The sequence below is a fragment of the Pagrus major genome, chromosome 1, assembly GCF_040436345.1.
Source record: "Pagrus major chromosome 1, Pma_NU_1.0".
Lineage (NCBI taxonomy): Eukaryota > Metazoa > Chordata > Actinopteri > Spariformes > Sparidae > Pagrus > Pagrus major.
Genome location: NC_133215.1, coordinates 34403695 through 34419838, shown reverse-complemented (window position 1 = coordinate 34419838; position 16144 = coordinate 34403695). Strand labels below are relative to the sequence as shown.

Sequence of the window (16144 nt, the reverse complement as noted above, 5' to 3'; positions counted from 1 at the left end):
TGTGATGTGAACATGATGATGTAGACAGAATTAGCAAGACTCGGGTAGAGAGATGATGATAAAATTGATTCCTTCAAGTTTATTTATGTCATGTTGAGCTGGCAATTGTAGACATTGTTAACTTTTGTCATAACTATCCTTGCAAAAGGCCTCTAATAGAATATGTAATAACAGCATGCATTTGATCATCTGATCATCTAACCCTAACCCAAATACGCTTTTTGATATCTTTGTTCCTTCATGTCTTGTTGTGTAGGTGATAGAGAAGAACCCAGGAGGCTGGTGGTATGTGCAGATTGGAGAGATGGAGGGCTGGGCCCCCTGCTCCTACATTGACAAGCGCAAGAAGCCCAACCTCAGCCGTCGGACCAGCACCCTCACAAGGCCCAAAGTCCCACCCCCAGCACCGCCTGTCAAAAAACAAGACTCAGAGGAGACTCCCCCTCCTGCTAACTCTGCCTCTAAAGCCTCAGAGCCGCCAAGCAGACCTGTGTATGAGGAACCTGAATATGACGTACCTGCAGTTGGATGCGAAGGTGAATCAGACACAGATTCCCTGAAGGATGAACGCAGCCTGGATGTGAAGATAAGCAGTGTGGTCAGCGACAAGTATCGCAGCTCCCCACCTTCCTGCAAGGCCTCTCCTCCTGTGTGCAAGGCATCCCCTGTTTTCACTCATCGAAGGGCGTCCTTCAGGTCTGTAGAGGAGGTTGCAAAAGAGGAGTGTATCTATGAGAATGACGGCTTCAGGCGAAGCAGCGGCATTGAGGGAACTTCAACAGTCAAAGGTTCCAGTCAGCCAAATTCCCCAAGGAGCTACCATTCCTCCACGGTCCCACGCAAACCCTCTGGGTCCTCACCTTTAGCTGGTAGACCCATGAAGACCATGACGCCAGAGATGAGCCGGAGAAGCCAGACCCTGGGCAGACATATAGATATCAGCCTCAGATCACAGGACAGCAGCCCCCACTCCTCATCAGATGAATTGAGCAGAGGCTCCAAGAAAGCCCCTGCCTTCAGCAGGGATGTGGAGCAGAGAATAGGCCAGAGCCCTTCCACCAGGCCCAAGCCTTCTGTCAGACCTAAACCACTCCTGACCAAATCAGAGCCCCAGAGTCCTGAGAGGATGGATATCAGCTCTCTGAGAAGGCAACTGAGGCCTACAAGTCAGTTTCGACACAGCCTCAAACCCACCCGTGGGGACGACTCTGAAACAGCCTCTGTTATTTCGTCAGAGGACTCGATGTGTTCGCGCAGTACCTCAGATCTCTCCTCTGTTTACTCCAAAGGGAGTCGTGGTGATTCAGACGTGGAAGGCCCCAATCTCTACCGCTCCCTGGACGCCTATAAGAAGGTCCAGGATTCTGAAATCAGCTTTCCAGCCGGAGTGGAGGTTGAGATTTTGGAAAAACAAGAGAGTGGTTGGTGGTACATCCGTTGGGGATCAGAGGAGGGCTGGGCTCCCTCATACTACCTGGAACCTGTCAGACAAATTGGTGATCCAGGTGGTTTGGAATCAGATGGGCATGGGAGTGGTGGGAGCAAGTCCAACAGCCTGGAGAAAAATGAGCAACATGTTTTGGCCCTCAATAACATCAATATTCAGGGTCTGAACCCACAGCATCAAGGCATGAGGAGGAACACTCCGCCGATTCCTTCCAAGCCCCCTGGTGGCTTCTCGAAGCCGTCTGGAATAGTTAATGGGGGGGTTCGGATGAGGAATGGGGTACGCCAGGTGGCAGTGAGGCCTCAGTCTGTATTTGTGACAACGACACAGCCGGCTAAGGATGGGCACTACATGACTGGTTCTCTGAGGCGCAATGACTCACTTGGCAGAAGTGATCACTATGGCTCTGGTTCTGCCACTCTTGGTGTACGGCGAAATGCCTCCTTCAGCACCGTGAGGCCACATGTAGTTGTTGAAAGTCAGACAAGGCCTGCTGAGCGCTCCAGCCTGGGGTCCTCAGGGACCTCGTTCAGCACAAGCAATGTCCAGGATGCCCTTAGCAGAGTTAACCAACGTAACGGCATCCCTGTGTCCACAGTCCGACCCAAGCCCATAGAGAAGAACCAGCTGATCCACAATAACCTTGGTAGGGATGTGTACGTATCCATCGCTGACTACCGTGGCGATGAGGAAACTATGGGTTTCACTGAGGGTACTTGTCTGGAGGTTTTGGAGAGAAACCCCAATGGATGGTGGTACTGCCAGGTGCAGGACAGCCTGCTTCCCCGCAAGGGCTGGGTCCCCTCTAACTACCTAGAGCGTAAGAAATAAAACAACCCCACATCCCTTTGATGTCTTCAAGGACGTGGGTGGCATCAATTTTTAGGAATTTTGCCCGCTTTCTCCCCTAAGCAATATGTCCTTGAAAATGTACATTTCTGAAAATACTGTGTGTAAAAAAAAAAAAAAAAGATGTTTTAATCTGATAAGGAAGGACACTTTTAGTGCTGGTTTACTAAAACGTTTTCAAAGAGAAATGTAAGGATTTCTGTGGGACTGGTCAACCTTGAACGAGGGAATTTGAGGAGGACAGTGTCTTTGAGAAACAAAATGGTATGAATGGGAGTGATAACCTCTTAAAGAGGTTTGCATTGTGTAATACTCGAGTAAAGCAGGGTAATAGCTCTGCTTATTTCTGCCCATCACTGATTATGATGGCCGATAAGTGCCTTTTGTATTTGTTCACCTGAATGGTGGTCCTAAACGGTGGATGGCAAAACATTAAATCAACCAAATCTTTTAAGAGTGCCATAGGCCTATGAACACCACCAAGAGTATTTCCATAACCAATTTAGAGCTCCACTGTAGAGTGCTTACAAAGTGCAAACTTTCAATCTTAAGTGCTCTAATTGGTACAACACAGATGAAGAAAGAAAAACCAAGATTTAAGGAATTTAAGTCACGCAGAATTTATTTGTTTGAAGCCACCAAGTCATCGAGCAAACTAAAACAACATTTTAATCTTATCATTATTTTTATTTAGTTTCATTGTTCATGTTATAATTGTGTTAATGCAAGTGTTCCTTAGAGAATTATTTCTGCTTTCTTGTGACATCTGTTTTCCACCAAGAGCCTGGAATTGGAAACATTTAAGCTCCTGCCTCATGTCTCGTATTATCTGACACAGGCAAAATACACAGTAGCTGCTCAGGTTTGATTAATTGGCATAGTTTTGTTGTAGATCTTTAGGCCCCTTAACAATGTGTTAATATTCATGTTTTTAATCCCAGATGCAACTATTCAAGATAACGCGTGTAAAAAGACAAAAAAAACAAAGCAAAATAAAACAAAAAACCTGTGAAACTTGAAAATAATAGTTGGAAATTTATGTTTCCTGGAAATTCAAAGACATAACATGTAACTTGAGTGCTCTACAGAGCAAAACCACCTCTTAACTGCATAGCTAACAACCTTTAAATATAAAAACACTTAGTTTACAAAGGTTTACTGTAGTTCCGGGAACAATTGACTTTGTACATATTTTCTTCTGTAGACATAATAATATCGCTGTTGCAGAGATGCATTGAATAAGTACTGGAAATGCAGGGAGATAATTCAATCCCAGGGATATATTTGCACAGCATTTAGCCCAAAATGTGATAAAACCAAAGAGGTTTTTTTTGTTGATTCTTCTATTTATTTAAGGTATGAGTAATACAGTATATACAACAAAAGGTTTCTAAATGGAAAAAATAAAAGTTTCCTATCAGTTCCTGGAAGATCCTTGATGCATTTTCTCAAAATATTTGATCTATGAAACAAAAAGAAAACAAGTACATTGTAATATTGTAATAGATATTGCTGTGCAGTTTGGTTGTTGACATTAAACAGAACACAACATAATATATTAGCTCCAAAGTTTAGGTATTTTTTTCAAATCTTCCAAATTTAGTTTGATTATTCTATTACCAGATCATGTAAGTAAGACTTAGCAATCACCCAAAATATAAAGTTAGAGATCATTTCTCCCCAGTGCAGAAGTGAAATAAGAGAATTTGAAATATGGAGCTGAAATCTAACTTTCAAAATTCAAGTGGCTGATGTTCAAGACTGCTGAAATACATTTTCTAACAATGGTTGTGAGTTCTCTGTACGAGGCTGAACACTAACTTTTTCATTATGTTTCTGCTGGACAGTATCATAGTATTAAACAAAGTACAGTACCTGCTAGATTGCAGTTATCTATTTTAGTGAACCATATTTGTTTACTGTTTGTTAATGTGTTACTCTGTGATCACACAGTGACAATATTGAGGAACGAGGTGGTTCTGTTTTGTGAATTAGTGCACTTTAAACCTGTTTTTATGGTGCATTAATGTAAAGATGCAGTAAATACTCAGCATACTATTTATTGACTAAGTTTTGTAATTATTTAATTTTTTTCTTTTTTATCTCACCTCAAATGAGAGGCTGAACTCAATAATGAGTCAGTGAGCATGCCAAAGTTAGAGTAAAATTGGTGAAATAGAGACCTCCAGTGGACGTCAAAAGTACTACAACATGATTTTTATCCCATCAGCAAGGCTTACCAGCTGTCCTACCTCAGTGCAATAAGAAATGCACTGCTGGTCAGTGAGTCTCAACAGTAATTGTACAGAAACATGATGGTTTTTCTTTTTTTTTCTCTTTTTTGAAATTCTCAGTGCAGCTAAAATTATTTTTGTAGCACGTTTTGTATTGGGCGATAATTTATTTTTTGAAAAGAAGTTCTTTTTTTCTCTATGCTGTGTGCTGCAACTTTAGCAAATCATGGGCACTTCCTTCATCTTTATTGTGCTTTACATAATGCCTGATTTTATGTGTATTTATTATGAATAGTTTTATATCTTATCACGGTTTGACAATCACCCCCATTCAAATATGACTGTAAAGCATTCTACAGATCATAAATGAACTTCACTCACCTGAATATGCAAAAAGCTGACACAGCAGTCAACAAAAAGTCAAAAACATCAACCATTAACTGAGAATGTGAAGTTATTTACAATTAATAAATACAAATTAAGAACCCTATAAGGACCTGTCAATATTTAAATTAAGAATTACAATGTTGATAATTGCTGTCAGGCAACAGAGCCTCCCCATCCCGACGAAGGCATTATGTAAACGTGTTGAATCACTTTTAACATTTCGCTTCAGCACATATTATTATAATTGCATATTGCTTTGTTTGATTGAGCTGAATTGACTTGGCTGAAATAGCAAGGGAAAACGTTGTGCATCGAGCTTACATTCAGCTGTGTAGCATCTATCATTATTCATGCTTTTTTCTTTTTCCTTTTCAACCCTTTTTTGTCAAATTCTGAAAAATATACCTGCGAGGAAATGTGCAATAGAAGCACATCATGCTTCAACAAGAGGAAAAATATCACAGGTTGAGAAAAACGTGAACAATTCCATTACATGTGTTGGGAGTGGATACTCCCAGTCAAACTGCCAGTCATGAGCTTTTACCATCATTACAAATGTATCGTTACAATTCTTACTGAAAGAGCGGATGAGAAAGGCCCTAACAGCATCATCGGACCAAAGCAGTCGTATGTGACATCTCATTATCATCCTGACTCGATGGACTTTTCTAATAACTAACATGAGAGCTCTGCTCCTCCTGACCCGGATCAGCAGTGGACAGTGATTTGTGAATGAAATGGCATAAACCTGCTGACCCATTCTGTATTGACATTACAGCCACCTGGGGTCTTCTTCACAGATGGAGAGTCTTGGCCCTTCATCAGGGGCCTCAGTGGCCCTGCTCTGAGCTGTCACGTTTGTGCCTGAATGGAATTTTGATAGTTTCTTCTTTTTGTGTTGTTGTTGTTTTCCTTTCTTTTTGTTTTCTGCTTTTTTGTCCTCTCTGCACCTACTCTGATGCCTCTTTTGACATTTACCCACCGTTGTCCTCACCAATCATCACGACAAAGGTGATATTTGGAATCGTTTGCGACAGCGGACAAGGAGATGTTGGTGGAAGAGTCTCGGTAAACAAGAGAGCGGGGAGATGAATGCTCCCTCAGGCTATCTCAGTTCAATCCATCAACTTCCAGGATGTACGCCAAAAATAGGAAAAAACTTTATTTTTGTCTTTGCTGAGCCCCAGACAGAACTTTTTGATGTGCTACAGGTGAACATGTCATTGTGCTAAAGACCTCCTGTGTGTACAGGCCAATTCATGGAGTTCCCTGTATTGTTAGAGGGGGGTTGTGTCTATACACTGTTTTGTTGGGATAGTTGGTAGTTTAACTCCAACTTAAAGGAATTGTCTGACATTTTGGGAAGTACCTTTTATTGTTTTCTCATCTTGACTTAGATGAGAAGATCTATATCTCTATCTATATCTATGTTGTTAAAGACCTCCACACAAATATGTGTTTTGCTGAAGATAGTTAGCATTAAGATTGGATCTTTAACCAGTTTATTACATTTTTTGTTGGAAAAAAGACAAATATTTTTTTGGTTAAAAAGAATCATAATCTGACATAAATGAATGTTCAAACCAGAATATTTTTACACGTCTTAAAACACATCTGTAGGGGATCTTTAAATATGAAGCCAAAGCCAGGAGATGGCTAGCTTAGCTTAGCATAAAGACTGGGAGTGTGGGGAAACGGCTATTCTGGCTTTATCCAAAGTCTGCAGACACCTCTAAAGCTCATTACTTAACTTGTTGTCAGTCTTTATACTAAGCTAATCTAAATATATCCTGGCTTTAGCTTTATAGTTAGTGTTCACACATGAGAGTGGTATGAATCTTCCTATCTAACTCGCACCAAGAAAGGGATTAAGTTTATTTCTCAAAATGTGAAAGTATTTCTTTAGGCTACAGGCCTATTTTTCAGTCAGGGCCAACCAGTTCTCCACCACATCACTCTTAAAAGCTGCGTGCATCCACACAGCAGAATGAAAATGGAATTGGCGGAGATAATATTTTTGCATTCCACCTGCGCAGCTGAGCGTGTGCACACATGCCAACACACTCAACGATGATGAGGAGTCATTCATGCCAGAGGAAATATGTGAGTTCCCCGACATGTTCCCGGAGGTCACCCGGGTGAGACAGCTCCGCTACACTGGCACCCTGTTTTGTTCCTTGCTCCCTTTTTATTTTAACAAATGGAAGGCATCTCTCAGGCGTGAAGCACCGTAAGCGCTGTAATTCCAAACACTAGCAGCTGCCATAGTGTGTTCCTCCTGGCTATACATGCCTTTCACTCCCCAGTTATTTTTCTTCCCTCCCCACGTATTTCCATCTCTCCCTTCCTCGACACAGCCGAGCAGTCTATTCCCGCTGAAATGATTGAGATATGTAGGGGGTTTGAGGATTGGGGGTGGGGTGTTGTTTGTGTGCGCGTGTGTGTTTTTGCATGATGAGATGGATTGTTTGCAGGTGCGCTCAGAAGACAAGAATTGGGAGGTCAAGGAGGAGATTTGCGAGAGCAGGATGCAGGGAGACAGAAGATGGATCAGATAGTGGATGCTAGGAGACAAGGTGAGAGCGAGGTGAGAGGAGCTTGCTTTGATAGGAGGGAGATGGAAGGAGAGTGGGCACTGTTTCTGCCCTGAAAACTATGAAAAATAATTCATTCAAATAGGGAGGGAACATTTCATCCGACTCCCTCTACCTACCTTTTAAAAACCCCATACCTAATGAGCTCACTGCTTCCAAACCTGAGCTGTAAAATCTCATTACACCAAACAGTGTTTTAATTGCAGCACTTGATGTTTTGAAGCTGCTTCACAAGGAACTGAAAGTCAGGGAGAGATGAATAAGTTCACACTACAGCAGCTTCTCTCAGTCTCGCTCGCCGTCCATATTCTAACTTTTAAAACTGATCCTACGTCTGATTTTAGCTTTTTTTTATACTGTCAGCGTCTTCAGTTCTTACGTAGCCCTGAGGGTGTGAGACTTGAATTGGGTGTTGGGTGGAATGAGACAAGAATGGAATCAAGTGAAAGATTTCGGTATCTTTTTTTGCCTCATTCATTTGAGTTTTAGTTGAGAAAATAATTGAATGTTGTAAAAGTGTAGCACAGGATTTGAAAGGTTTATTCACATCTAATGAAACAAGCTTTAGGCACCCGGCTCTGGAAAGAGAGTTGTTTGATAGAAGGAGGGTTAGGTTTGATAAGAACGTTTTAGTAAGTGTGTGGGAGAAGGCGGGAGGTATTTAGGGGGGAGATTTTGTACGTTTTCTAATTAATATCTATTTTTGTTTGAGTATGAGAAGAAAGGAAAGAACAAGTTAAGCTGTGGGGATTTTTCTCAAGCAGTTGGGGCAAAAAACAAAAATCCCCAGCGTGTGAATCAGGGAATGCTGATTATTTATGTGAGTCTGAAAACTTCCTCACAGAATCGCAGTTGTTTGATGCACCAGCGGGCATCAGCGGGAGCTGTCTCTGAGTTCTAGAAAAGAGGCTGTGTCGAGGAACGAGGCACGCCGCTGTGTCTCTGTGTCTCTGTGGCACTTTTCTTTTCTCTGTTTGAATCCCTGTTTCTAATTAGCACAACGGTGTATCTTAATTAACCTTAGCCAGTCAGAGGATATTCCAGCACTAACAGCTTTCTAATCAAGAACACTGCACTGCTGTCATTTTGCATGGGAGCCTCAGGTGCCGGTCGTAGCTCAGCCACGTTTTTAAGGTGGAGGTGAGCTGTCAGTAGTGACTGATGTTGAGTTACAGCTGAGGTCGATTAATGTGAAGGTGGAGCCTGTTTTTGGCCTCGATGTTGCATTTATGGAATGTGTCATCACCCTGCTGTGGAGAGCAGTGTGCCAAAAAAAGAAAAAAGCACTTGGAAGCCCGATGCCATCAAACTCCTGATCTGTACATCTGTTACCAGCATGTCAGCAACACTAACAAACACAGTAACAACTACAGGCCTCGAGTTGGACCAAAGGAGGTGCTATTCTTTTCTTTTTTTTTTTTATTACCATTGTTGTTATGCAAATTGTGTTAAACTCTTGCAAACTCCTTGTTTTCAAAAGATATGCCATGAGGAGGCTAAGGAGGCTTTATTCCACTGTAAATGTCAGTGAATCATCCAGTGATGACTCATCTCCCCACCAAATCATACACGGTGACAAAGCCACAGACGTACCTGTTCAAAGCATCGTTACACTGTACTCCAGTGTACTAGGATGAAATCCAATAAAAGCAAATGCTATCCAAATTCCTTTCTGATTGGAGACATTCTGCATTTGTGCATTCCTTTTGAAAACAGGGCATTTTCTTATTTACCTTTTCATTTTGACAAGCCTTTTTTTGTATCTTGTACATGTTTACATTGTATCTCGCATTGCCCAAAAGAGAAACAATATTAAATGTATTATCTTTGTTGTTTTAAACTGACTGCTGTTCATTTGTCTCACACTTCCAGTCATATCCGCCACTGCGGATAAAGAGCAGCAACCCCCCCTTCCAGCTCACAAGATAGCTGGATAGTATGTGACAGTAATATTACAGATTTTATATAGACATAGACAGCAGACATTTATCTCTATTCGCCTTATTGTGAAAGCCAGATTAAGTGAGTTTAGATATGGAGGAGCAGAACAATGCAGCAGGTTACATATAGCGAGGTATGACTTATAAGAGAAAAGTGTGAGGAGGTTGAGAGCGGTGAATGAAGACGAATGAGCTCTCGGAGCCTTAGTTTCCCACTAAAGAGGAGAAACAAGATTTTTTGCTCTTTTGTATCTAAACATATGTGGAGAGATTTATCGCTTGTGTCCAAAGTTAAATGAAATATACCTCTGTCCAAAAGCCACACCATAAATCTTCACCTCTTAAAAAGGAAAAGCAGGTTTTCAGGAGGATTCAGCAGGTCAGGCTATCATGGTTGATCTTCTGGTACGATCTGATATCACCATGTTGGTGTCGTCTTTACAGCATCATAATTAATGTTGCTCCAGAACCATCACTGCAACTGAAGACAGAAAACTTATTTTTGTGATGCCATTGCTTTGCGACTTGGAAAAAATGCCAGAAAAGTATACACATAGGAAAATGTATGTCTTCTCACATGTGGTTAACAGCGTGAAAGAGTCTATTTTAACCCAAATCATCTTTTCCTAAACCTGCCCAAGTAGTTTTGTTGCCTAAACCAACCAAACTGTGACAGGAAACTGAAACACAAACAAAACAATAAGGGAACACTATAACAATAAGTTCCAAACAGGGTCCTGTACTCAATTAATTCAGCCACAATGACTTGCTCCAGATGGGGACTCTGTCGCTTTTTCCTAAGTTGTACTGGTGGTCCCAGTGCAACAATAATTATGTTTCAAGAACAACACCAACACAACATGCAAAGCTATGACATCACAGTGACAACACTGATAGTCCACTAAAAATGTTTATTATAATGTTCTATAGGGACATCACCAATACTGCAATATCTCTTCTATAAATGTTTAGCATTTAAAACCTTGCTTACGTGCTAACATTGACAAATTAAGACTATTTAAAGATGTTCTGGCAAGTGTTAGCTAACAGTTGCTTATTTACACATCCAGCAGACACAGAGCAACATTAGCATTCATTTAGAATTGTGTTTGTGTCCTGAAGAATTTCAGTCAATATTTTCTCTCCTTTTAGATAGTTAGTTCGTTTTGGTCTCCACTAACTCCTGTGAAATATGTCTAGCTCTTTAGCTGCTAAATCTTCTATCTCCACTGTTGTCTGGTGCTTATAAGTTAGCGTACAGGGGGGTTATTGAAGCTTTTTTGCTGGAAACTAATGACGAGAGCGGTAACAGTGAACCAAAACAGTAAAGCTGAGGGCTGAAGAACTTGAACTGTTAGCTAAAGAATTCTAAAACATGAAGGAAACTGCAGTCCATCTATTTGACAAAAAAGAAAAGAAAAGAAAAGCATGACAGGGATGGATTTGTCTTTTTGATGGCATATAAAGTAAATGCCACTGATTAAAATTCAACATTGTCAGTTCTTCTTTGAACGATGGCTTATCGTATTGATCAAAACCCTTCATGTGTTAACACACAGGTGATGTAAACCAATGTATATCCACTAGATGGCTCTCTTGAACCAGTCATGCTTCAGACTCTCCTCCAGACAGCAGCAGTGTTGACAGGACAGAGAGCGAGCACAGACAGATAATAGACCCGCACATTACATACGCAGTATGTACGTTGACAATGAGATTTGAAATGAAATTCTATTATGATCGGTCCCTTTTTTTATACAGCATAACTAATAATATTGGGTGTGAACATAGAATGATGATCTCTGGCACGGTTGAGAATGCTCAGCTGAACAATGACAATTATTAGATATACTTGTCTGAATTATTCTTTTCATGAGATTATTACTCATCTTATTCATATCTCTCAGCCAGTTCTTTTATATGGAGATGTCACAAGTCGTCTATTGCAAGCACGGATAGAAAGCTATCAGGGAGCTCAGAGGAGACATCTGGATGAGATGCTTCATGAATTTATAGTGCAGTCATTTTAGTAGCAGCACCTCTACAGTGTAATTCTAAGCGCTGTATCGTAGGCAACTGGTCTTGTTTCGGTTTCTTGAAGACGTTTCCTCAGTTCTGAGCTGAAGAAGCGTCTTGGATGAAAGGTGACCTGGATGACTGTGAACCTTCATCAACATCTCTACAGTGTAAGTTATTCCACTGAGCTCCTAATCCCCTACCTGTCACAATGAGGCCACCCAGCAGCTGTGCCAGGGACAGAGGCTGTGGCACATGATGCAACAGAGGGCCAGGGCCCCCAGATGACCAGGCATTGTGTTCACCCAGATATGAAAATGCACTGCTGACCACATCTGTGTTGTTGGCCAACTCACATTTTGGTTTCTTTAGGTCTCTGTGCCAAAGGTCAAGTGCATATAAACACTATTTACATTCCATTAGCAGGTCCAATATTTAACCAGCGAAGGACAATGACAATGAACTGGACTAATGGAAAGTTTGAGCATCTACAGTTACATGACAACTACACAAACTTCAAATGTTGATGAAGGCCATGTGATGTAAAAAAAAGTAAGTGAATCAGGAAAAAGTAAGTGAATTATGAATCAAATTATTACAACAACTAACCTCCCTGTTCAAAATGTAGAAAAGCACCTGGTCTACAAAAGACATTTTGCAAAATAGAGGTCTGTCTTGTTTTCAGCTGTTAAAAACTACTAGCAAAGGTCTGGTATCTACACTAGATGGCCAAGTGACACAAGACTTATTTGTGTGTGTATTTGAGTCCAAATGTATTGATCCACTGTATCTTATAAGTATTGATATTATAAGGACTCCTTCCTCTTGCCTTAACTTGAACTTATATGACTTTAGGGCTGTGGGTAAGGAAAGCACAGGGATAACATCTTCTCGGTAACTAACTCTCTTTTAATGTCCACTTCTTCCCATTAGGACAACAATCGAACTCTCTCACAAGGTGATACATCACTTCACATTGTCTCATATCACTTTGCAAACTAAATCATCCTTAAACTTAAAGGGGAGGTGCACCACGTTATGCACTCCCTGATTTAACACAAAGGGGAGCATACAATGTAATGTATGAAATTACAATTCATGAAAATATTCAAATATCTGAACAAACCAGGGAATAAAATAAGTTTATCCACAACATAAAATACATTTTCACAAGAATAAATCTCATCTTATAAAATGTTGAATGGAGAAAGACAGGGTACTTTACTTCAACACTTGCACTGAAATGTAAATTTTCAATCTATTGCATAATGAAAAGTAAAACCTGACATTAATAAGCAGGCCCTGACTGACTCATGCAACATCTCTTCTGCACAGGGCCAATGGGCATTTATCAATCTGCAGCTTAAGCTTCAACCATCCTGCAGAAGGGCCTGACAGCTACTGTCCAAGAGACAGAGGTTTATATCTCCCAATGTTGTAATCGGGGACAACACCACATTTGAGGTTTTATAGAAGACAAAGAAATGTGAATAAATCTGGCTCTGGAGTGACCAAAGCTTTACACTGGTGGCTATTCAAAGATGACTTGATTAGGTTCTGTTCTAGCTGGACCGTGCTTGGTACAAGTACACCAAATGATGAAAAAACGAATGGACTATTTCCAGTTAAAGCTGCACTTATCAATATTTTTATGTTATTAGTGGATCAAATGATTATATGTAATGTAAAAGGTGTCACTGATAGTGACAAACCCACACACAACTGTCACCCAAATCTGTAATTCCCTCTGAAGCTCTGAAGAGCTTTTTAGCCTCTTTTAGCTTATATTGTTGTTGTTTTTAGAACCCATAACATACTGTTTCGGTTCAGTCTCTTCTCTCTTCATCTTTATTTCCAGCAGCAGCGGTGGGCTGTTTTCAGTAAAAGAAACAGAAAACTGTATGCTAACTACACAGATAAAGTTAGCAACTAGCTGACATAATGAACAAAGTTGAGAATTTAGCAGATAATGACCAAGATGTTCTTCTTAGGAGCTGGTGGAGACCAAAACAGAGCTCAAAGTTGAGTGCACATTGGACTTAGTGCGAATGTCTGGTGGCCAGAAACACAACTTCAAGTGAATGCTAATGTTGCTCAAGTGTTTGTTGGATGTATAGGCAGCAACTGTTTGGTAACATTAACCAAAACATCTTTATATAGTGAGAACATGTCAATGTTAGCATGCTTACACTGTGTTATATGCTCAATATTTATAAAATTCATCTATCCTGTCATTGAATATATCTCTGCTTGTTATAAAGTGAGATAGCTATACTGAACTGTTTTCTTGAACGTTAGCCATAACTTTATAAGGTCATAAGTGCCAGTGTTGTGTCTACAAATTATGCCCACAATTGGCCAACAAGATAGATGAATGCAGATTTAAGGGGATAGATGCATCAAAATCTTGTTGATGAAAGTTCTCAGTCATCCTGGTCATGGTAAATCTAAGTGCTTCTTTCGAAATCAAAAATACATATTTTTCCTCTTACCTGTAGTGCTATTTATCCATCTAGATGTTTTGGTGTGAGTTGTAGAATCTTGAAGATATCAGCCGTAGAGATGTCTGCCTCCTCTTAAATATAATGGAACTAGATGGCACTTGACTTGTGGTGCTCAAAGCCTCAAGAAATACATGTGAAAAACACCAATGACAATCATAACCTGGTCCCTCAAAAGTAATCCACAGACCTTATTGTGAGCAGCTAAGGTAGGAACTATTTTCTGTCTCTCTGCCAGCCGTATCACTAGACAGAAGGAAGCATGGAATATACACATTAATGGTGTCCTCCTCGGCTGAGCTGGCATGTTAGCTAGCTCTAGCTCACTGGTGATGCACGCTTCCATAACCTACAACTATGGCTGTCTTGTATTCCAGAAAATATAGTACGTTGTTTTTTGCTTGTGTTCATGTACCTCTGTCAATGTTACTTCAGTTAAGAAACAAAATGATTTTTGCTCAAACACATCTGGAAAATTTATTAACCAATCATCCGACTCACACTGAACAGAGCTCACAAACAAACACTTGCTGTTTCAAATGAAAACAAAAAAAATACAGGTATGCAAAGTACTTCAGCTGCTGAGTCACAACAATGGACAAATATATAGTATTTCTAGCCACTGGTTCCAGTCTACATGAACACTAACAGATTTCCACTCTGATGCTCGTCTACTGTTGGTCCCGATGTTCACGCAGAGTGAATAGATTACTCATGCATGGCAAAAAGTACTAAGAGTTACAGAAAAAATCTCTAAATGTGCTGCTGTGCGACTGGCTGCACACACAGCAGTCTTATCTGTATAGTGGCAATGTAGAAAAAAGCAAACACGCAAGAAAAGCTTGAAAAGGTCTGGAGGAATTAGACCACACATCATCGATGGACAAATAAATAGTACATTACAGGATCCGTAACATTCAAGGAGCCTGTGGATGCAAAAATAAAATAAAAAATAAAAATTGGCATTACATCTGTTCATTAAGGTGTGTACAGAATATTTTACAGATGGAAATCTTCAGTCCATTTGTTTTCAGCTTAATTTGAACTGTTGTTTGTGTTTCTCAATTAATGTGGTCCAAAAATCGATGTAAATGTTAAAAAACCCATATTGAATACAGGGTTTTACACCAAGGAAATGACATTTATATAATGCCTTAAAGATTAAGAAAAAGAAATCAATGATTTTTCGATTTGGTCGGAGTGTCTGCACAAAATAAAACATGCCACATTTGAGTCTCAGAGAGCAACGCCAGCCTAAACATTTACAAGATTACAATCAGTAGCATCATAAAGTGACATTTATCATTGCCATACAGTGATGGCTTTCAGACTATATAACGATAAGAGATATAAAACCAGAATGGGACATGGGGCTACCTAACATGGGTTTACACACAAGAAGATAAATAACGAAAGAGAAAGCCTGAAATTCATAGATTGTAATAAAACCAAGAGCTTCTATCTTGCACCCCAAAGCAATGAGGTTTTGATTGTGTACTGCAATATCTCTTATTGCGGCAAGGTACAAGCAACTCTCTATAATATCACTATTAGAAAACAAGGATAAATTTAGATTCTCATGGTTTTGGATTAACAGGAAAACAAATCGTAGAATCATGATTATCAATCACAACAAATTAAAAAAGTTTTTGTTCAAATCAAGCACACTGATAAAATCTCTCTAAATACATAAGTTAACATTCAAATGTGAATTAACACTTCAAGCAGTAGCGTAATCGAACTGTAATGTGGGAGGAGGGATGTGTGAAACATCACTGTCAGCATTTTCCCAGAAAGGACAGCTGGCAAATGCCATAGCAGCATAGGTTTGAGCCCCATTCATTGGTTATCTACAAAATGAAGTACACTATCATTTTTACAAAACAGCCTCTCAGCTTTGTGTGATGTCCTGTAATAAGCTATGGCTTACTGCTGAGGTGGTGTTTACAGCTGAAATTTCTATCAGTACATTTAATACTGAACATAGGGGATAGCAATCACACAAATATTCAAAATACACTTTCTTATAACCCTGCCCCTGAACTGACTTCTGTAAAGGATCTTTGCTGCTGGTGAAAGGCCTGTGACAAGGGATATTAAATATTTTAATAGTTGAATATCGAAAATGTCATGGATTTGCTTTTACAAAAATAACTTTAAATTGTTGTGCTTTTTC

General features: G+C 40.0%; 1 protein-coding gene across 1 annotated transcript in view; it reads left to right on the top strand.

Annotated features, from left to right (window-relative positions):
- LOC141004380 (SH3 and PX domain-containing protein 2A-like) overlaps positions 1-9351 on the top strand; it is a 77794-nt gene extending 68443 nt beyond the window's left edge. The window contains exon 11 of the mRNA XM_073475837.1: positions 257-9351. Coding sequence (XP_073331938.1) covers positions 257-2278 — 2022 coding nt within the window. The 3' untranslated portion in view covers positions 2279-9351. The remainder of the gene's footprint in view (positions 1-256) is intronic.
- The last annotated feature ends 6793 nt before the right edge of the window (positions 9352-16144 follow it).